This window comes from Coturnix japonica, chromosome 23 (genome assembly GCF_001577835.2).
Source record: "Coturnix japonica isolate 7356 chromosome 23, Coturnix japonica 2.1, whole genome shotgun sequence".
In the NCBI taxonomy this organism is placed as follows: domain Eukaryota; kingdom Metazoa; phylum Chordata; class Aves; order Galliformes; family Phasianidae; genus Coturnix; species Coturnix japonica.
The window spans coordinates 1,351,551-1,371,919 of record NC_029538.1 but is presented as its reverse complement, the minus strand read 5'-3'; the positions used below and the strand labels follow the sequence as shown (position 1 = coordinate 1,371,919).

At 53.1% G+C, this 20,369-nt stretch overlaps 5 protein-coding genes across 11 annotated transcripts in view; 2 read left to right on the top strand and 3 right to left on the bottom strand.

Moving 5' to 3' along the window:
• EYA3 (EYA transcriptional coactivator and phosphatase 3) overlaps window positions 1–3,094 on the top strand; it is a 35,981-nt gene extending 32,887 nt beyond the window's left edge. For all 7 annotated transcript variants that reach the window (XM_015883504.2, XM_015883505.2, XM_015883503.2 and 4 more), the window contains one exon: window positions 730–3,094. In XM_015883504.2, coding sequence (XP_015738990.2) covers window positions 730–810 — 81 coding nt within the window. In that variant the 3' untranslated portion in view covers window positions 811–3,094. The remainder of the gene's footprint in view (window positions 1–729) is intronic.
• A 453-nt stretch (window positions 3,095–3,547) lies between these two features.
• Window positions 3,548–5,468, bottom strand: XKR8 (XK related 8). Its single transcript, XM_015883491.2, has 3 exons — window positions 4,935–5,468; window positions 4,664–4,857; window positions 3,548–4,546 (listed from the first exon to the last, which is right to left on the bottom strand). The coding sequence occupies exons 1-3, from the start codon at window positions 5,363–5,365 to the stop codon at window positions 3,792–3,794; spliced, it is 1,380 nt and encodes a 459-aa protein (XP_015738977.1). The 5' UTR covers window positions 5,366–5,468; the 3' UTR covers window positions 3,548–3,791.
• A 113-nt stretch (window positions 5,469–5,581) lies between these two features.
• SMPDL3B (sphingomyelin phosphodiesterase acid like 3B) lies at window positions 5,582–9,709 on the bottom strand. The gene is made up of 7 exons (XM_015883492.2): window positions 9,361–9,709; window positions 8,330–8,427; window positions 7,648–7,791; window positions 7,280–7,452; window positions 6,940–7,120; window positions 6,288–6,421; window positions 5,582–6,078 (listed from the first exon to the last, which is right to left on the bottom strand). The coding sequence occupies exons 1-7, from the start codon at window positions 9,630–9,632 to the stop codon at window positions 5,707–5,709; spliced, it is 1,374 nt and encodes a 457-aa protein (XP_015738978.1). The 5' UTR covers window positions 9,633–9,709; the 3' UTR covers window positions 5,582–5,706.
• Window positions 9,710–9,779: 70 nt separating this feature from the next.
• RPA2 (replication protein A2) lies at window positions 9,780–12,793 on the top strand. The gene is made up of 9 exons (XM_015883497.1): window positions 9,780–9,907; window positions 9,995–10,089; window positions 10,278–10,379; window positions 10,513–10,626; window positions 11,060–11,134; window positions 11,477–11,590; window positions 11,905–12,012; window positions 12,191–12,285; window positions 12,400–12,793. Exons 1-9 carry the CDS (start codon window positions 9,892–9,894, stop codon window positions 12,482–12,484), a joined length of 804 nt encoding a protein of 267 aa, XP_015738983.1. The 5' UTR covers window positions 9,780–9,891; the 3' UTR covers window positions 12,485–12,793.
• Window positions 12,794–13,657: 864 nt separating this feature from the next.
• On the bottom strand, window positions 13,658–20,258 carry THEMIS2 (thymocyte selection associated family member 2). The gene is made up of 6 exons (XM_015883490.2): window positions 17,967–20,258; window positions 16,707–16,817; window positions 15,906–16,046; window positions 15,596–15,796; window positions 14,283–15,467; window positions 13,658–14,169 (listed from the first exon to the last, which is right to left on the bottom strand). The coding sequence occupies exons 2-6, from the start codon at window positions 16,798–16,800 to the stop codon at window positions 14,075–14,077; spliced, it is 1,716 nt and encodes a 571-aa protein (XP_015738976.1). The 5' UTR covers window positions 16,801–16,817; window positions 17,967–20,258; the 3' UTR covers window positions 13,658–14,074.
• Window positions 20,259–20,369: the final 111 nt, after the last annotated feature.

The following is a 20,369-nucleotide window of genomic DNA, read 5'->3' as shown; positions in this document are numbered from 1 at the left end:
CTCTTTTTTCCAAGTCTTGCTTCTTCAGGCCAGTCAATGAGTGGAACACTTTGCCTTTAACACAACATCTGTCACTATTTAACACAGGAGTTACCTGGCTCACAGGTTTAAATTTCCTGTTTTCCTCTTGTTTAGGATTGCAGTTCTGGTGTATTTGCGATCTGTTAGTGTAACACTGTCCCTGTAACAGCATTGTGGTGTAGAATGCCTTGATCACAGCATGGAGAAAGCAATTTCACAGCAGCTCTGTGGCAATCAGGATTTGTTGCCAGCAGTCAGATCAATACACAGCATCTACCATCAAGTCTGAATCACAGATAAGGAGGGACTACCAGTTTGATTGATTTGGACAGGCTATCCACTTGAAATTAAAGGTGACATGCACAGATTGCTGTCAGGACAGCATCTCTCAGGCTTCACACTGTGTCAGAGCTGTTGTCTGCCTGGATTCCCTCGCAGTCCTGGGAAGGCTTTGCTCTGTGAAGCTGCATCTCACACCCCAGCGTGGAGGTTTCCATTGTGACTGTGTGAAGCAGCTGACAGTCAGTGCCTGTCACAGAGAGGTGTGCAGATAAGACAACCTTCAGATACCGCTGCGGCTCCTTTCTAAACGTGCTGCGCTCTGTCAGTGCTGTCACAAAAGCTGTATTGCATAACAGGTGTACCTTGACTGCTTCCACCCAGCTGTAAAATCACCCCAATAAAACTGACCTTATCTTCTCGTTCCAGCACAACATGCCTTTCTGGAGGATCACAAACCATGCAGACCTTGTGTCCCTCCACCAAGCCCTCGAGTTAGACTTCCTGTAAGAAGCCGGAGCAAAGATGTGACTGCGGCTCCTGCAATCTCTCCATCACTGGGGAGGCAAAGATCTCCTACAGCTGGGGACTCCATTTTCAGCTTGATGAAGAAAATGTACCTAATGCAAACTGTCCAGTAGGCTCCAGGTCATTTCCTCAGGAGCACAGACCCGGCCGAGTCCAAAGGTGTCCTGTGAGAAGCACTAGACTCAGCAGAGCTAGAGCTTGACTGGCGAAGAGACTGATGGAATCCAGCTGAATTCTTCTGGCAGGTAGTCTCCAGAGGGAGGGGGCGACACAACTCTTACAGACACTTCTGCTTTTCTATTCAGCTTAGTTATAGAACCCAAGTAAACAGAAAACCTTATTTTTATAGAAAAATACTGATGGCGGAGCTGAACCTCCCTTGTTTTGCAAAGCCAAAAAGAGCTCTTGGTTTGGTTTGTTTGTTTTGTTTTCCATGGGAAATATTAATGAAAATGTCAGAAATACCTCTACTGCTGTGCAAACGTGTCCTCTCTCCTTCTCTGGGTGTTCAAAAGCAGTTAATTTATTATTATGTCCTTACATTGTTTCTTCAATGTGGGATTGATCCCATTCTGGGATGTAAGAGGTTCCTTGTTGCTGTTGGTTGTTCCCATTGGCTTCTAGGCAGTGTGTCTACAATGCACGTAACTGAGCCCTGCTAACGAGCAGGGAGTGATTGGATTCAAGCTGTCCATGACCCAGACCATAAATCCCACAGATTGTTCCTGGATGTGAAAATGAAGCTGCCAATGAACCTCAGAGACAGCGCAGCACTATTGGAGAGAGCTGAGACCTGAACAGAGCCCTCATTTGAGCTAGAAGTGATTCGAGAGAGAACTAAATTCTCACGAGTGTTACAAGGAAGGATAATGGGAACTGATCTTTGCCTCTGCTTTTCTGACTCCATTTGTGAGAATATGTTCCCTTTGGTAGAATCAGATTCAATTGTCTTGTATTCTTTGCATTAGCCTAACTACATAGTTAGAAACAAAATAAAGCCCTTGACGGGAGGTACTTCATTCTGTAACACACTGTGACTTGGCAGCCTGCAGCACGCTGGCCTCAGAAGTGATGGATACACTGATTTATTTGATTTGATTTGATTCTTTTGCTACCATCTCAGAATATAAGGCTGGGGTCGGTGTGCTGCAGTACTGCTGGCCAGAAAGGCAGCTTTAGGCTGGGGGCTGCTTTTGTGCCAGGTCAGGCTGTGGGCAGTGCTGTCTGCCATCCAGCTGTGCCCCCTGATGGCACCAAACCAGCAGATGCCTGAGGTTCCTGTACACAGGATGGATGCCTGCTTTGCTGTTGAGCCAAACACCGCAGCTGCACCCAAACCCTTCCAGTCTGTGTTTCCAGCTCAGCATCACCCAGCTGTGTCCGCTGGGGGCCAGTTTCAAAGGCACAATGTTACTTAGGAAGGATGCTGGCTGCTCAGGTTGTGCCCACGGGAGCAGGTGATGTTTGCTGCATTCCTTTCATGGCATTAATTACTGAGGAATCATTTCTATCAGTGCTGGGGTGGCTCAGCACACGCGTGGATGTGTCCTATAAGGGACTGCTGTGAAGTGTGTCACTGCTGGGGCTGCTGAAGGTGTGGATTGGATCCTGGTTTCAGCTCTGGTTTTGGCTGTAGAGATAAATGCAAGTCAGAGGAGTTTGCTTTTATCTGAGATGGCTGCAGGAGTGGGAGCCCTTCCCTTGGCACAGATGACACTGCAGCCAGCAGCTCCTGCTTTGGTTCTTTAAAATGTTTGAAGGGAATTTTTAAGATGGTGACAAACCTTCAGCTGAGTGTGGACCTATTGCAGCCAGTGGCGTTTTATACTGATATTTATACGTCTCCTTGAATGTATGTAAAGTACTTTTATAACAGGAGGTTGGTGGTACATTTCTGTGTTTGTTTAATAAAGGCTGATTTTGGTTTTTCCCTCTGCTGGCTGCTCCTCAGCATTTTCCTGCCTCACCCAGCAGAGGCAGCTCCTTTAACCTGAGCATTGATTTCCTTCTATGTCCCTTTGCTGTTCCCAACCCGGCTGCAAGTTGAACTGCTGACAAATGCCAAATGGAAGCAGCCTCCTCCCGGCTCCTCACTGGGCTCCCACATCACTGTGCAGGCCCTGGGGCTGCCCTTCGTCCTGTGGTGGGAGCTCACAGAGCCCCTTGTGTGCTCACATGGGAGCCCTGGGGCTGCCGCGTGTGCTCTGTGTAATGGGAACTGTCCTATGAACTGGAAAGAAAAAATAAAGTCTTTTATTTTCTATAATAGTCACCGTTTCTGCCTGTTGTCCACCACCATGGTCCCTCCTCAGCCTCCACTGTGGCCGTGCTGGCTCAGTGCTGCAGGGCTCCCATTGCCTGGGCTCTGAGCCTGCAGTGATGGCCAGGGAGCTGCAGTGCCAGCACTGGGTGCCCATGCTACAGCTGCTGCCCCTTCAGCCCCACAGCAGCTGATGTGGGGCTCAGCCATGGGGGATCCCCATTGGTGAGGTCACCCTGCAGTGCCTGGGCTGCTGCTGCTCAGTGCTCCCCCCACACCAGGACCCCCACAGTCCCACCCCCCCTGCCCCTCTCAGCCACATCTCAGCACCGTGCAGCCTTCAAGTCTCAACATTAAAACAGCAAAGGTAGAAAAGTCTGATTGCAACCAGACGCTCGACAAGGAGCCGTCACATTATGTCACACCGGGGGTGACGTTGGCAATAGGCACCAGGAGAAGCACAGACAACCAGGTTTTATGGAAAACGTGTGTAATAAATAACAAGAACCAACAGTGAACCAGTGCACAGTCCTACCTAGCACAGAAGGCCCAGCACTGAGCCTTCCTTCCTGCATCCCTGCTGTGCAATGAACTGTCAAACTGCATCCTGCGGACACACAGGAAGAAGCAGAGAGAACCTCCCCAACAACTCCAACCACTCGGATAAGGCACAATTCCACCCCAGGGAGTGCAGGACGCAGCCTCACACAGCAGCTGCCCCATTCAATAGACGCGGCTCTGCCAATGCAGCCAGTGGGAAGTGGGTCCGTGCGAGGCAGCGCAGCCGTGAGTTCACCAGGTCCGGCTGTGAGACACCACGGGGCTCACAGGGCTCTGAGATGCTGCGGAACTGCACGGCGCCATCAGCTCTTCCATGTGCATCCACTTCATCACCGCTCGGTGGCTGCGCTCGGACATTGGGGTGCAGCCACCAGTAATAGGTGACGCGCAGCAGCAGCCCCAGGACGTAGCAGGACAGCGCAGCCCACAGCGCTGGTTTGAGGTGTGGGTGCTGCTCCTCAATGGGGCAGCCCCAGAGCCAGGCCAGGCTCAGCAGCGCGATGTCCACCAGGATGAAGCTGTGGTAGATGATGCTGCGCTGCAGGGTCCTCCCCGGGGCCACGTTGAACCAGCTGAAGTAGAGGATGACGGCCACCATGGCACGGTAGAGCTGCTCAGGGCCCGGTGACTCCATGAAGTCGGTGCCCTGCAGGCTGACCCAGATGAACATGGCCAGCCACACCAGTAGGAAGTGCACGGCCACCCCATAGGGCAGCAGCAGGGCAAAGAGGGCGAGCGCCAGGATGCGGGGGCAGAGGAGGAAGAGGTTCCATAGGAAGTAGATGACGGAGGAGCCCCAGCCCATCTCGTACTTGTCCTGCAGGAAGGAGCGCAGGGACTGGTGGTAATCCAGCAGGGACCAGGTCACACACAGGAACGCCGTGCAGATCCCCATCCCTGCAAACAGAGCAGCAGCCATTGGAGAACACAGACCTGGTGCTGCTCCGACACAGCCCAGCACCGCAGCCCGGCACAGCCCCGACCCCCCAACCCCATCAACCCCCGGCCCCGCACCCTGTGCCGGCTCAGCCTTGTTGGTCCTCAGGACGCTATAGAGCAGCACCGCGAGCTGCGGGGCGTTCTCCAGGAAGGTCTCGAAGAGTCTCAACATGCTGATGTCGTGCAGCACAAACGCCATGTGGCTCCGCTCCTCCCCCGTCGGCTCGGTCCGGCACAGCCTCCAGCCCAACCGCAGCGCCCGGCAGCACCTACCGGAGCACGGGGCGCTCAGCGGGGCCGAAACCGCACCCGGCTGGGAAGGAGGGGGACGGGAGGGAGCCGGTACCGGTAGAAGAAGCCGAGCTGCAGGACGTGCATCGCGGCCAGGAGGCGCCGGGGCAGCTCGGGCCGCAGCTGCGGCGGATCGGATCGGAACCACAACCAGCTGCAGGCCTGCCGGGCGGCGGAGCAGGCGGCCCACAGCCCCAACCCCAGCGCCGCGCAGCCCGGCTGCCCCCCCCGAGCGTATCCCACCGCCACCCACACGTCCGCCCCCACGTCCCACGCCGCCGCCGCGGCTCCCACCGCCAGCAGCAGAAACTGCCACGGACCGAACCGAGCCGGGTCCCGAGCCGCCATCCCCGGGGCGCCCCGCCCGGCACGGAACCGCCCCGCCCCGCAGCGCCGCCCCACGGCCCGGCTTTGGGCTCCCCCGTCGGAACAACACGCTCCTCCTCCCATACAACGCAGCGCTGCTCTGGAGCTGCCTCCAAACATCCGCTTGTATGAGCGGATCTTGTATGAGCAGGGCAGCTGCTGTGCTGCCTTTTAACACGCGGTGAACTACGGGTGAGTTACAACCTACATGGAGACCTTCATCTTGTGCCTCAGGAGCAGCAGAAGGAAGATGAACACCCCGCTGAGGCTCAGCCTGGCACAACAAGGCATTGCAACCACCCTGAGGCATTAAGCTTCCCTATAGAAGAGCTCAAATCACATCACTTTAACTTTTACTACAAAGCACTGATTACTTCTCAGTTCTCAAATAAGTTCCCAATTCCAAAAGCTGCCGATTCACACACACTATGAAGCTGCCCTCCTCTCTGTGCTCTCAGTCCTTACAGTGTTTGCTGGGGCCCAAAGATCCCTAAGAGCAAAGAGAGGAATAAAAGGCAAATGCTGCTGATGGCGGAGGTGGAGCTGTTGGCTTCCAGGCACTGCTCGTATCTGCTGAAATCAATTTCCTTGATGGCACAAACGTGGTCGACGCGGCAGGTCTCCCCACACGGGGTGAGATCGTATCTGACAGAGTTAAACTCATAGTATCGCTGCAGGTACTTTGCATCCTCGGATATCCTGTCCAACACCGTCTGCATGGATTGTGTGGAGCCATCAGGCACCTGAAAGGCGCTGCTCAGCCGATATTCCTCCTCCCATACTGGGCCCAGCAGGTTGGCACGAGTTAAGTTCAGGTAATAAGTCACCATGTCCTGCAGGGTGAGAGAAATGGAACCAAAGGCAGATGAAGAAAGGATCGGCCCTTGAGTTCAGGATACGTGCCTTCATGATGCTCTTACAGCATCCCTGTGTTAACTATGAGACTGTCAGAGCTCAATTCCTGCATACCCCTCTTGTGTCCCATAGTTCTGCCCATGGAGGAATAAAACACTCCCATAGAACTGCAGTGGGGATCCCCTACCTGCACCTGCAGGGTGTCTGCATCGTAATCAACCACTCGGATCCCAGGGTTGTTGGCTCCGTTGGTCACTCCAGGTAACGTTGTTTTCCAAGGGGTCACTCCAGGAGCCAAGAACATGACGTTGATTGGGGAACCTTAAATAAAGGGCAAAACCAACCATGAATGGCAGACACCAGCATCTCAGAAACAGATCACTGCAAACAGCCAGCTTTAATTCTAACAGTACATGTATAAAGATCATCACATTGACCAGCACAAGGGACTGATCATTGGACTGCAGCTAAAAAGAGATATTCCAAAGATGGCTCTTGTAGTGAACATGAGCTCAAAGGACACCACACAGAACCCCAGAGGAAAGGTTTGTAATCATCCCCTTTTGCCTCAGCTCATGTCCAAAGCCAACCAGCACAGAGCAGCACCAGCAGCACGGCTGGAAATGATGCGAGGGGAAAATGGAAGGAGGGCAGCAGCTGTAGGCTGGGCTCAGGGATCACTGCTGTGTATTTTAGCAGCCATTTTAGAAAGCAAGATAAGAATGAGCCTCTTTGGGCTTTCTCAGCATCCAGCCAGCAGTCACTGAATGTTCTCACTGTCAGTGATGCTCTGGGGGTTGGCAGTGATATCATGCAACCATGAGAGCAGCCAGATCTACCTGTATCGCTGTAAAACATGCGGAAGCTGTCAGTGTGATGGTGTCCAAAGAACTGGGCCGCAATCACCCCGTGGTGCTTCTGCACTATATTCAAGTATCTCTCATTGAAATCCCTGCGGAACCACGGCTTGCCTCGTTTCTTCTCAAAGAAACCAGGAGGGACGTGACCCACAATATAGACCTGCAAGAACAAGGAGCTGCACTGAACACACTGCCCATGCTTTGTATAGAGCTGTCAGTGACAGCATAGAGAGGAGATAAGGAGCAAGAAGAGCTTCCAAACTTGGACTGAACCCTCTACAAAGTCATTTAGTTTCATTTTTAAGTCTTATTTTAATACCATTTCTTCTGCTTTAGAGGCGTTGGTCAATGTTTCCTCCAGCCATTGGAATTGCCCTCCGGGATCTTCCTCACCCGCTGTCTGGCTGTTCTGGTCATAGTACAGGTTGGTATTGAGAACAATCATTCGCCCCCTGGTATTTGGGCTGGGCAGCTTCTCACTGTAGAAAGCTCCTGCAAAAGGCAAGAAGGGAAAGCAGGGGAGGCTGAAGCATAAAGAAATTCATCACACGCTGGAAAACACAGCATTAAATTGGACCTTTCCTCTGTAAATACTGTTGCTCTGAGCATAAGAGCATTGAAAACTATTTGTGGTGCTCTCCTAACCAACCCCATAGTGCTGCTAATGTGCACCAGCAGCGCCATTACCTGCTCTGAACAGAGGAATTGAAGCTTCATTCAACCATGAACGCCACAGTTCTGCTGTTTGGTTGTAGATCCTGTTCTCCTTCCCTGGAAACTGATTCTTGGGGTGGAAGTCGTGATTTCCCATTGCTGCGAAGACTTTAGTATCTAAGAACAGAGAAAAAGCAGAAGGGAGATGTCTGTAGTTGGTTCATGGTTCCTCATCATCAGAGTCTCCAATGACTCAGAATGAACAGCTGGTTCAACAGCATTATAAAGGTGTATCACCCACAGTGCAGCCACACTGAGTGCGGATATAACACTGCAAAGACCCCTCCCTATGGATGCCATGGGGCTCCTCAGGGCAAAACACCCCCCAGATACGTCTTTACAGAGCAGTCAATGAGCTCTCACTGTTGTAACACTTCTCCCCTCACTGCTAAGATGGATTCAATAGAACTTGTGCAGTATTCTACCTAAATGAGCAATAAGAGAAACATTTATTTTCCTCCCTCCTGAGTGTGTTAACAACAGTGTGTCACACACCTCAATTCAGACACACCTCAACCCACACAACAGCTGAGAAGAGGACAAATAAGTCAAGACCTTTTCTGGGCCTTCCCCAGTTCTCTCATTGCTCCACACAGATTAAACCTTCCCATCCAAACCTGCACTTCTCTCCCCTTCCCATCCCCTCCCATCCTACCTGGAAATACCTGTTTGATCAGCGAGGTCAGGTTTGCGATGATGTGCAGAACCTTCTCTTCTCCGAGCTGCTCATCAGGGACATGAGGAGTATCATCCCTGGAACAGCAGATAGAACATAGACGTTACTTGTGACTATCAAGGCACGTGGGCAGAGCAAGGCACTGAACGTGCACCTGAGCCTTGTTTTCTTCCTTATCTCATAGGAGATAAAGTCAAGGTCTTTGGGGTAGGAACTTGCACTGTGCACATGGGCTGAAGCAGAGAAGCAGGAGGAAATGGCTCCAAGTGGAAAGCTGCTCCGTTTGGTTCTACTTTATATGTGGGCACTAGAAGCAGGTTTATCCCATTTCAGCACATTTATCCCATTCCAACGTGTTTAATAGATGCTACAGCTGAGTGGGGCATCACGCAAGAGAATATAATGCAACCTGGGGTCAGAACTGGATAACAGCAGGGAAGCAAAAGCTGCCTGCGTTCAATAGAATGAAACAGAATTGAAAAGGAACCCAATGAATGCTCCAAGTAAGGTGAGGATTTAACATGGCTACAGCCCATGGCAATAGACAGGAGGCATTTAACAGCTAAAGCCCACGGCAATAGATAGGGGGCATTTAACACAGCTAAAGCTGAGTCTATGGTAATAGACAGGAGGCATTTGACACAGCTACAGCCCATAGCAATAGATAGGGGGCATTTAATACAGCTAAAGCTGAGTCCATGGTAATAGATAGGAGGCATTTAATGCAGCTAAAGCCTATGGCAATGGATAGGGGGCATTTAACACAGCTAAAGCCCACAGCAATAGATAGAAGGCATTTAACACAGCTACAGCCCATAGTAATAGATAGGGGGCATTTAACACAGCTAAAGCTGAGTCCATGTAACAGACAGGAGGCATTTAATACATCTAAAGCCCACGGCAATGGATAGGGGGCATTTAACACAGCTACAGCCCATAGCAATAGATAGGGGCCATCACTTTGGGACTCAGCCCGCAGGGACTCAATACAATCGGTGCTGTTTCCTCACCCCGTCCATAGCACAAAGTCCGGCCGTGCCCGCAGCCGTTTCATGGCGCTCACAGCGGAGCTGAGCAGCGCCCAGGGCGCATCACATTCGTAGCTGCCCCACGGTCCCCCCGGTCCGGATCCCCCCGACGGGCAGCGCTGCCCGGCCGACAGCGCCTCCTCGTAACCGGGATCCCAGTGTAGGTCCGTCAGGTGCCAGAATGTCCCCGCCATCACCGCCGGCTGCAGCAGCACCAGCAGCGCGGCCGCCCGCACCGTCACCGCCTCCATCATTGAACCTTCACCTGCACGGCCCGCCCCGTCGGGGCACAGAGCCGGGCAGCGCCAGCAACCAACATGGCGGCGTCGGCATCAGCACCGCCGGAAGAAGGAGGGATGTGATTGGATCTTAGCGCTGGAAGAAAGAGAGAGGTGATTGGATCTCGCTATCGGAAGCTGGCGGAAGACGGAGGGCTGTGATTGGCTCCTGGTAGCGGGGCGCGGGACGCGGTGCTGGAGGAGCGGGTGGCTCCGCAGTCGGTGCTGAGGCGCCATGTGGGGCGGACACGGTGCGGGACGGGCGGGTGTGGGGGGATGTGGGGTGTGGGGTGTGAGATGGGTCTGCGCAGCTCACGGCTCCGATCATCCCTTCACAGGTAACTTCGATGGCGGTTACGGCCCCGCGGGGGGATACACGCAGTCACCGGGAGGATTCAGTTCACCAGCGGGCGGGCAGGCCGAGAAGAAGCAGGTAGGGCTGGGCTATGGGGCTGGGCTATGGGGCTGGTTATGGGGCTGGGCTATGGGGCTGGGCTATGGGGCTGTGGGGCTGGGTTGTGGGGCTGTGGGGCCGGGCTGTGGGGCTGTGGGGGCCGGGCTGTGGGGCCCGGGCTGTGGGGCTGTGGGGCCCATCACGTCCCCCTTCACCCCCCCCCACAGCGCAGCCGCTCGCAGAGCATCGTGCCCTGCACCGTGTCGCAGCTGCTGGCAGCCGAGCAGGTGGACGAGGCGTTCCGTATCCATGACGTGGAGATCTCGCAGGTGGGCACCCCCTATAGTCCCACACCCCCGTATAGTCCCACACCCCCTATAACCCCACACCCCTCTCCCATTAAGCTGGTTCTGATGGGCCGCTGGTGTCTCACCCCGCCCCCTGACCGCCCTCCCCCCGCAGGTCACCGTGGTGGGCATCGTTCGACACGCAGAGAAGGCGCCCACCAACATCCTGTACAAGGTGGATGACATGACAGCGGCACCCATGGACGTGAGGCAGTGGGTTGACACCGATGTAAGCAATGGAACCGTCCTGAGGTGCTGCTATGGGGGTAAAACAGTGTGTGAGCTGCATCAATGGATGTCCCTGTTAGAGCCAGGCTGGGTGCTGCGGTAACAGTGATCAGTTGGCAGTGAATGTGGCTGGAGATGAACAGCTGCACTGAGCTGAACAACTGGAAGTAATTAAAGAGATTCTCAGTTGGTTTATCTACAGGTTTGCCATAAGATCCTGTGACTGCTCCCAGAATGCACAGCTGGCACTGATTGCTGTCAAGCCGACAGTGCATCCAAATAAGGATTTCCCATCTGTAGCTACATTTACCTGACTGCTTGTACTGATTGAATGGGTGTCGTTTGTGTTTGATTGAGATAGCAGTCCTAAAGTTGTTTAGTATGATAACTGAGAGATGGATCAGCAGCTCTTTGCTTTCTCCTTTCTCTGTAAGGAGGCAGGTAGTGAGAATATCGTGGTGCCCCCAGGAACTTACGTCAAAGTTGCTGGTCATCTTCGGTCTTTTCAGGTAAGGTCATGTGCGACTCCACAACAAACAAGGCTGGGGCAGCAGCATAAAGGGTTGGTGATGTGGCAGAGCAGGAACAATAATCACAGCATGTTATATAGGAGTCAACTCATAGCAGTCATCCTTGAGATCATGCTGTATGTGTTAAAGCAAAGAGCAATTGCCAGCTGGATCAAAACTTGCCCAGACATGGGCATTTAAGTTGAAAACCTTTGCTAACTAAAGGCAGATGGACTCCCCACCCGCTGCTGCTCCTGTTCCTAACTAGAGTGCTTAAGTTCTATGGCAACCATGTTCCTGTTGCTCCCCTGTTAATGGTATTTGCTGTCTTTTCTCTGGAAGAACAAGAAGAGTTTGGTGGCGTTTAAGATCATGCCTCTGGAAAACATGAACGAGGTCACCACGCACATACTTGAGACTGTTAATGCGCATATGATCCTCAGGAAGAACCTTATGGTGTGTAGTTGAAGGTCATGGTTCCATTACAGCTGTTACTGGTGATCTAAAGGGAGGGACCTCTGGGTTCAGTGGGAAACTGTGCAAGTTGTGGGTCTGGAAAGGCTGAAGGGCTGCAATGGGGTGTGATGAGAGTCTTGATTTCCATTGAGAGACATTCTCATTGCGGCCAGTTTTACTTGGTTTCTGTTGGAAATCTATCTTTAATTATTATGCCTCTGAAAGAAGGCTAAGTCCTTCATGTCCTTCATGCCTTGGGTTTGCAGCAGCCTGTGCACAACAGTTCTTTTATTCAATTACTCTTGTAATTGCAGTCAGCATCAAGAGCACCTCAGTCGTTTACCTCTGTTGGAATGAGTGACGTGGGGGCCTATGGTGGAGGCAGCCTGCCTGTCAATGGACTCACAGCACATCAGAGTCAGGTGGGTGCCAGCACCTTCTCCAGAGCACAGCTGACACAGTGGGTGCTGCTGCTTTGTGTTGTAGGACCAAGAAATAAAAGCTCAGTTATTCTTGGAAGGCTGATAATCCTTTTTTGGCCCCGCTGTTCAGTGCTGATAGAGCTGAGCTGTGTGCTGATGATGGTTCACGTTCTTCCAGGTGCTGAACCTGATTAAAAACTGCCATTCTCCAGACGGGATGAGTCTCCAAGAGCTGAAACTTCAGCTCCACAATGTCAGCATACCAACAATCAAGTAAGTGTGTAGAAGCTGATGTTTTTGGGGGCGTCAGGTCCCACGTAGGTGGGAAATGGTTGAGAGGAAGGCATTGATGTGAGCCAGGTACTAATGGACTTCTTTCCTTCCAAGGCAAGCAGTTGAATTCCTTAGCAGCGAGGGACACATCTACTCTACTGTGGATGATGATCACTATAAGTCTACGGATGCTGACTGAAGCTCTTTCCACCTGGATTTGCTCCCAGCCAAGTGCTTCTCGGTGTCTCGAATTAACCTGCTGAGCTTTGCAACTTGGAAGGTGATGTTTGCTTTCTAACATGTGCAAGTCCCACTTATTCAGTGATTCCCCACACCCCGAAATTCAAGGACAATGTAGCCAAGAGAAACGTTCTGTTAATGTACAGTAATCATGACTGGATTTATAATTAGTTTGTGCACTTAAATCTATATTTGTACTACGAGGTGGTCTTGTTACTATGGCTTTTGAATACTATTTTCATTAAAATGTAAACTAGGGTGGTCTTAAGCTTCTGTGGCTCTGGAGGCTTTTGCTCCTTGCTAAAGAAGGAAAGCATTTGCCATTAGAACTCAGCTGTGTGGGTACAAACAGCCTGTGCCGTCACAGGATTGGGTTGTCTGTACTTAATATTTGCTTAAGCTTTTGAAATGAGTTGTTTCAAGGGGTCGAATGGATAAGAACGAACAGCTGGATATGAAGACGTGAATGATTCTAATGAAAGAAGCTGCAGGTTGTATCTGGGATCCACCTGGAGTCAGGATCATCGCTGCCAATAGGAATAAAGGACAGAGCATTGTGGATATTGGTGATGCAGCAGGGAGGAGGTGATGAGTTTTGTTTCCTCTTTCTCTACCTGGCCTTGCTTTGCTCACAGAGGCAGCATCCTGAAGATGGCTCCTGCACTGTGTCTGTTCTCACTTGATTTCCTGTAGTAGAAAATGCAGAACTGAAAGCTGCCTGCTGGGAATCGACAACCGCAGCAGTTTGTGAGCTTCGTAAATATTCAGAATCACTTAACGACCCTGTGAGGAGCCCAGCTGTTCTCCATAGACCGAGTGTGGTTTCTGTGGTGAGTGTTTAGCATTGCTAAGAGGCAGGACATAGGATTGTTGGAGCAGTCAATGGATGGGAGCCCTGTTTGCTGCACTGTGCTGGTCTGCTCGTAAAGAGCTGGTTCCTATTTTCTCCTTAGCACAGGACCTACTGGAGGAAGCTTGTTCCTCCCTGCTTATCAGCTGTGTGAGTGGCTTTCCACAAGAGCTGCACACTATGGCTTTCAGCACAGATTTTTATCTTGTCTGAGAGGAGGAACAACACAAATCTGAACCCAAAGCTGCACAATGAGAGAGAAAATAAAAGCCCAAACAGCAGTTGGCTGATAAATGGAACTTAAAGGTTTATTTTCCAGCTCTGATTTGTACCTGCTTGTGGTCTACAGCAGCTGGGACTGGAAATTACCCCGTGTTGGTGCTTCTCGTGGTGTCTCCTATCAAGTTCCCAGGATGGTTGCCCCACTGTACGCTGCTCTGGTGCAACTGGAGAGTCCCATAGGCAACAGCTGAGGACACGACAGCGTGATATCCCAGCACAGCAGAGCAGGGAGGATTTATTCTGCACATGTGGCTGCTCCTCAGGCACGTGAGCTGCTTGCATTTGTGGATAGTGGGGACATATGGAGGCAGATAGAAGTCATGCTGTGGATCGCCGAGGTTGTATTTGTTTAATAGCTTTAATTTAATGTAAGGTTTAAGAATAGTCAGAGTCTGGACAGCTTCAGAAACTGAGGGGTTAAAAAGGAAGAATAGTCTGCACTTTGCGAATTGTCTTCTGAACGCTGCTTTCAATGGCTTCATAATTGTGTTCATCATCGCTGCTCTTCACATCTGGAAGAGAATAGCACAGACAGTGCGTGTAATTGAAGCTAGGCCATGGCAGGAGCCCCAGCCTGCTCCCCTTCCCCTCAATGGGAAACCCACTGGGGTTCGCATCCCCTCACCTGTATTTCCAGGACTGTCATGGATCTGTGGGGCTGGCAGCCTGCGGGGGCACGGGCTGTACTTGTTGGGGGTGCTCTGCTGGATGGGGGGCTGTTCTGCCTTCAGAGGTAATGAAGGAGCCGGGTGGGCTGGGGGGCTGGTGGGGCGCTGGGGGACGGCAGGGCGCCTTCCTTTGGGGTGTGCCTGGTTCTTCCTGCCCTGGTGTGTCTGTGCCTTTGGTTTGGGGGGCCGTGGGGGTGGTGGGGCCGAGCCGCCCGGCAGCTGTGCCAGCAGTTGGTAGTAGAAGGCCTCGGTCAGCTCCTCCACGTGGGAGCAGTGCGTGGATGGGCTCTGTGTGCTGACGGGCTCCTCGGTGAGGACGAGGGAGAGGTCCAACCAACGTGGCGGGATCTCAAAGCCCTCATCCGGCTCCTCGCAGAAGCTGCTGAGCAGGAAGGGCTGGGAGATGCGGGCCTCCAACCGCAGGGAGGAGAAGGAGCCCAACACGTCCCGCTCCATCGACGGGTCCGTGGCCGCCACCCTCACATCACATGGCAGCGCCATCTGTTCCAGCAGCTCCTCCAGCCCGTACTTCTTGTTGTCACCCACCTCCTCCACGAAGCCGCCCCCCAGGTCCAGCGGCAGCAGCAGCTCCTCACCCTCCTCATCCTCTCCATCCTCGCCCTCGCTGCGGCGGCGGCACAGTAACCGGGTGCTGCCGTTGTTCTGCAGCAGCCACTGGGCCTCCAGCCTGTCTCCCACACTAAGTGGCGGCACGTCATCCCCGCGGCCCTCGCAGTCCTGCGTCACCACCACGTGCAGCCGCTGTCCTGGCTGCAGCCCGGCCGCCAGCTCCTGCACCCCCACAAACTGCCGGGGCCGCAGGCGGAACCGGCCCCGGTAGGAGCTGGAGAGGAGGAAGCGGCGGGTGCTGCTGCGGGCCGAGGCCAAGACCCGCCATGTGTGGGAGCAGCCGTGGATCTGCAGCCGCTGCCCCTTGTGCAGGCGGGAGGCCCAGGAGCTCTGGAAGATGGCGGCGCCGTGCGGAGCCTCCAGGATCTCGGCCTGTGCCGGCAGCAGCTCCTCCATCCCCAGCAGCTCGCTCAGCAGCAGCGGCCGCGCAAAGTGCACGTCTTGACACTCCTCTGTCACATCCTCCACGTCCACCTCCAGCGTGGAGGGGATCTTCACCTGCTCCCTGCGCACTGCGGGAGCACAGCCGCCCTCATTTTGTGCTCACCCCACTATAGAGATCCCTTCCCACACCCCACTCCTTGCAGCCTCCCATCCCAGCACCAAACCCGTCCCCTGGCACCTCCACCCCAGCACTCACAGTGCATGATGGCCTGCACCTCGTACACGGGGCTCAGCAGCAAGGCGTGGGGGCTGATGCTGGGGCACAGCAGGGGCTGTGTCTGCCCTCCGCTCTGCCCCACAGCCTGGAGCAGGGTCAGGCCCTTCTGCCTACTGCCCTGCACGGGGGGTCCCTGTGATGTAGGATGCGACGATGGAGCTGGAGAGGGCTGGAAAAGACCTGTGGGATGGCAAAGCTGAGGACCCTGCGGCCACAAAGGGCTCCTGGGGCGGAGGGCCCTGTGGGGAGAAGTGGAGCGGGTGGGATAGATTAGAACTGCCCGGCTTACCCTGAAACGTGGGTGGCAGCTCTGACTTCTGCCCCGTCTGCACATCCTCGCAGATCACCTTCTGCAGTGTCACAGCCGTCACCTTCAGCAGGTCACCGGTTGACAGGCAGCACTCGATGCCAGAGATCTCATATACGGACCCTGCGGGGGGAGGAGGGACCTGTCACAAACTGGACCTGGTCACATCAACTGGATCTGCACCCCGTGCTGCCCCTGTGTCTCCCATTCATGGGCTGGGGGGTGGAGGTGCACCAGCTCCACTGCTGCCCAGCAGAGCACAGGGATGGGGAGCTCTCAGCAGTGTGGGGACTCCAGGAGAGGTACAGGAAGCTGCCAGCACCAATCCTACCCATAGATGTTTGCAGGTTGGTTGGAAATGGGGTTATTTCTGCCCAGTTGACTCATTCTGAGCCCTGATGCTTTGATTACGGGGGGGTAGAGACTGTTATTGGTCACACAATCTGCTGCTGCTGACCTGGATGAGTGGGGGCTGAATATGGTGGAGCTCAGAGCAGCTCTATGGGGTGGGCAGCATCACCTGGGCTGCACCCACAAGTGCTGACAAGGTGAGAAGGTTCTCAGTTACCTTAGAGAGATCCTGGGTGAATCAAGGAGATTGGAAAAGCAAAGCTCCTGACAAGGTTAAACGTGCCTCCCTGATGAGTTACTAAGCAGTGTTAGTCCACCTGAACTGCTTCTCCTCTTTACAGGGCAGGGCAGGAGAACCCAGGCTGTGGTGACATGGAGAGGGGATGTGGGGGGGTGGCAGAGCCTTGGAGGATGCAGGTACCCTGCACTCACCTTGGAAGTAGACACCGGAGCAAATCCTGAGGATGCGGGGAAGGGTGGTGGGATCCAGGGAGCAGATGTATTCCTGGAAGGAGACGGGCTCCATGGCTGCACTGCTGGGTGCTGCGGGACACGGCAGGGAGTGAATGATGTAGGAACCAGCTCCGGGCTGTGCTCTGACTTTGCATGCTTTTCAGTTCCGCTTCTCACAGTAGTTCCCTCTCTGGCCACAGCCCATCTCTGCTCTGTGACAAGGGCTGTTGTCCTGCTGACACCCCCAGCCTGGCACCCACCGCAGCACTGGTGGTCAGGGGGTCCACGCCACGCATGGGTGCAGCAGCCTCAGCCAACAGAACGCTTCCCTAATGCTCAGCCTTGCATATCCCAAGCTGTAAATACGGGCATTGTTGTGTTGCAATCCCAGCCCCCTGGCCATATTAGTTGCCCTTCTCTATGAACTCTATGAACCCTCTTGAACTTAGGGTTCAATGCTGGGTTCAGTGCAGCCATGGGAAAGGGGGGCTGGAAACAGAAAGGATTAGGTCAAAAGTCGGAAGGGAGGAAAATATGTTTAAATATAAAAGATCATACAGGAAAATTCAATGGTCAGAAACCTACAGTGGCCTAAAGGGAACAGTGATAATTAGTAAAGCCAGCAAAACCAATACCACGGAGCTGCTTCCAAGCTCAGGAGCAGCAAACACAGTTAGAGAAGATCCTGAGGACTGTTCTTGCTCTTCTTGCTGAGGCTGCCATTCACAGAAGTGAAAATCAAACAACAAAGCAGAGTCAGCATAGAGGAAACCCAGCACTTGCATAGCTCTGCTCATGGGCACTTGGTGGTGGAGCCAGGAGGGCTGGGATGCCCGTAAGAAGCCACAGAGCAGCTGCAGGAGGGAAAAAGCAGCTGTCAGGGCTGTGTCAGCCCCAAAGCCAAAGCCTTGGGCTCAGTAAAGGAGTGGAATGAATCACTCCCAGTGTTTTCACTTCCTCCTGCCCCAGCACTGTCTGTAGGAGGACGAGGCCAACAACCCCAGGAACCATTGGTTCAACACACAATGAAACTGCCTTATTCCCATCCGTGCTCAGCCCTCACTTCCCCCATGGCAGCTGAAGGATGTCACCTCACTGGGTGTCCCCTCTGAGAGTCCCAGCACAGAGGGGTCCTGCCCAGCAGGGCCGTGCTGTGCAGACAGGTCAGCTATGGCAGCACAGAGGGCATGGAGACTGCAGCTCCTCACCACGCATGGAGCACAGAGCACTGTCACCCACCTTTTAGCTTTTATCCCCCTGAAGCTCTAACGGTCCATCGGGCAGAGCAGAGGACTTGCATCAGAGGAAGTTGCCCCAATCCTCCAGGTTCATCTTGCTGACAGGAAGGTGAATGCAATTGCTCTTTTCCTCCAGAGCACAAAAACACCTTTTGTTATCATCGCTGATAGAACAAGGTGAAAAAAGGATGATGGAAATGGTTTATATACATTCAGGCGCTGAATTGGGTATGAGAGTGAGGCAGCTGACACCAACACCCTCATGCAAACGAGTTGTCATCTGCATGTGGGGCAGCCAACACACAGTGATCAAAAGAGGAAGACACAGAACCTATCAGATAGATGGGCCCAGCGATATCAGCCCAGGAAAAGCTGTTGGCCAACACTGGCAGAGGGTTCCCATCAGCCCACACAGCTCCTGGCTGCAAAAGATAGAGCGGACAGGAGGAGCCCTTTTATAAGCAATGGTGAAGGAAGTTCCATCTGACTGCGATGGGAAATGCTGCTGTGCCAATGAGGGAGCAATGCAGAAGGCTGCCCGGAGAGGTCTGGGCTCATAACCTGATGCTGCCTGAAGGTTATGGAAGCCTTAGATAAAGGATTTGAAACTTCCAAAGGGGGAAAGTGATGTCTCAAAATGACTTTGATATTTCGGTCTGGTTGAGGTATTTGCTCGAGGCCAAAGTTCTGCTTTAAATTCCAGATATCCCACTTCTCTGTGATGAACAACACTGGGTGTTCCTCTTCATGACTACAAGACTCTCATAAATAAGAACTGACCACCTCCACGTGTGTATTCTCTCCTGTTGATGAGGAGGAGTGAAAGAGCAGCTTGGTGGGCACCAACCAGCTGGCTGAGGTCTATCAGCTGCAGCACTGCATCTAAAGGAGAGCTCTTTCCACAGCACAACAGCTCAAGTGATGCATTCACAGGCAGGAGGGTTGGAACTGGATGATCCTTGAGGTCCCTTCCAACCCCAGCTGTTCTGTGGCTCATGCTGGGCTGTCTCCTGGCAGAGAGAAGGCTGCTCAAGGTATGTTCCTCTGCATCATTTCCATGTTCACTGTACTTCCCTGAGTCCATGGATTGCTCTCTGCTGTCCCTGAGATGGATCAGTACCTCACTGGGCCCTTGGCAAAGCCCTCAGCTGTGCCACATCCTAACCAACACTTTGGGATCTGTGCTGAACCAAAGGGCCACATCCATGCCCGTGGACAGGCCCTATAAGTACACGACATCCTCCACCCTTGCACGTAGGGCTGCTTGCTGCTGAGTCCCTGCAGTAATTCACAGAGAACAAATGGACCATGGCAGATATATCAAATAACCAGAGTGGTACTTGGAGCACATTCGGTATTTAAAGCCTCCTCAATCATGTTCTGCAAACATGTCTGAATTGACCAGGATGTGCAGGATGGTACCAGATGGCATCCAGTTATACACGAGGTGGATGTGGGCTCTTCAGCAGCTTCTCCTCTTCTTAAAGCTCCCCTGAAAAGGACGGCATTTCCTGGAGATCCATAGGAAGCAAAACACGACACAGAGGCAACCATCAGAACTGCTGGACAGCCATGGTCAGTGTGAAGGTACAGGCTGTTTGGAGGAGGGAAGCAAAAAGAAGACAGGGACAGTGGGAGTTACAGTCACTGATACCAGTGAGTCAGGTACCACTGATGGGTTACAAGACTTCCAGGGAAGGCTAATTTCAAAGATAATGACCCAAACCAGGTCTGGCTGCCCTCAGCTGGGCACAGTCCTACTTTCCCCCCTCTACCTCACACTACCATTCCTGTACACCATGCAGGCAAGGCCCAATAGCACTGCAGAGCTTCCATGAACGAGGACCTTCATTCCCTGGGTGAATGAAGACACAGCAGATGCTTAAATATTCCTGAATTGAGAAGAACTACTGATCTTTAGCCTGTATCTTACTACATCCAACAAAGCTTAAGGATCCCCCCCAGCAGTACGCAGCAGGTTATCTTTAAGCAAGCCTCAGTTTACTGCTCTTTACTACAGCTCTCCCAGGGCAAGCTGCAGAGACACAGTGTGACAAAGGACAGCACAACAAGGTGAGTCTGCAGGCCAGAGCCAGCAAGCTAAGGCAACAAACAGAGCTAAGCTGGGCTCTGAAGTTTAATTTTGGTAGAGAGATGATTCAGAACCTCCACTTAGCAACAAACCCAATGATAAGCAGCACTATTTTGTCCAGAAGTGCAACGTGCTGCAGCACAAGGCAGCAAAGCATCAAGTCACAAGAAGCTGCTTTAAAAGCTGCAGCCTGAGCCAGCCACTAAGAACAAGCCTGCAGCAATAGGTTGCAGTGGCACAACTCCTTTAATAGGCCACAACAAATGTACAATCTCCACTGCAGAAGAAGTGTAGACTGGGAACGAACACACT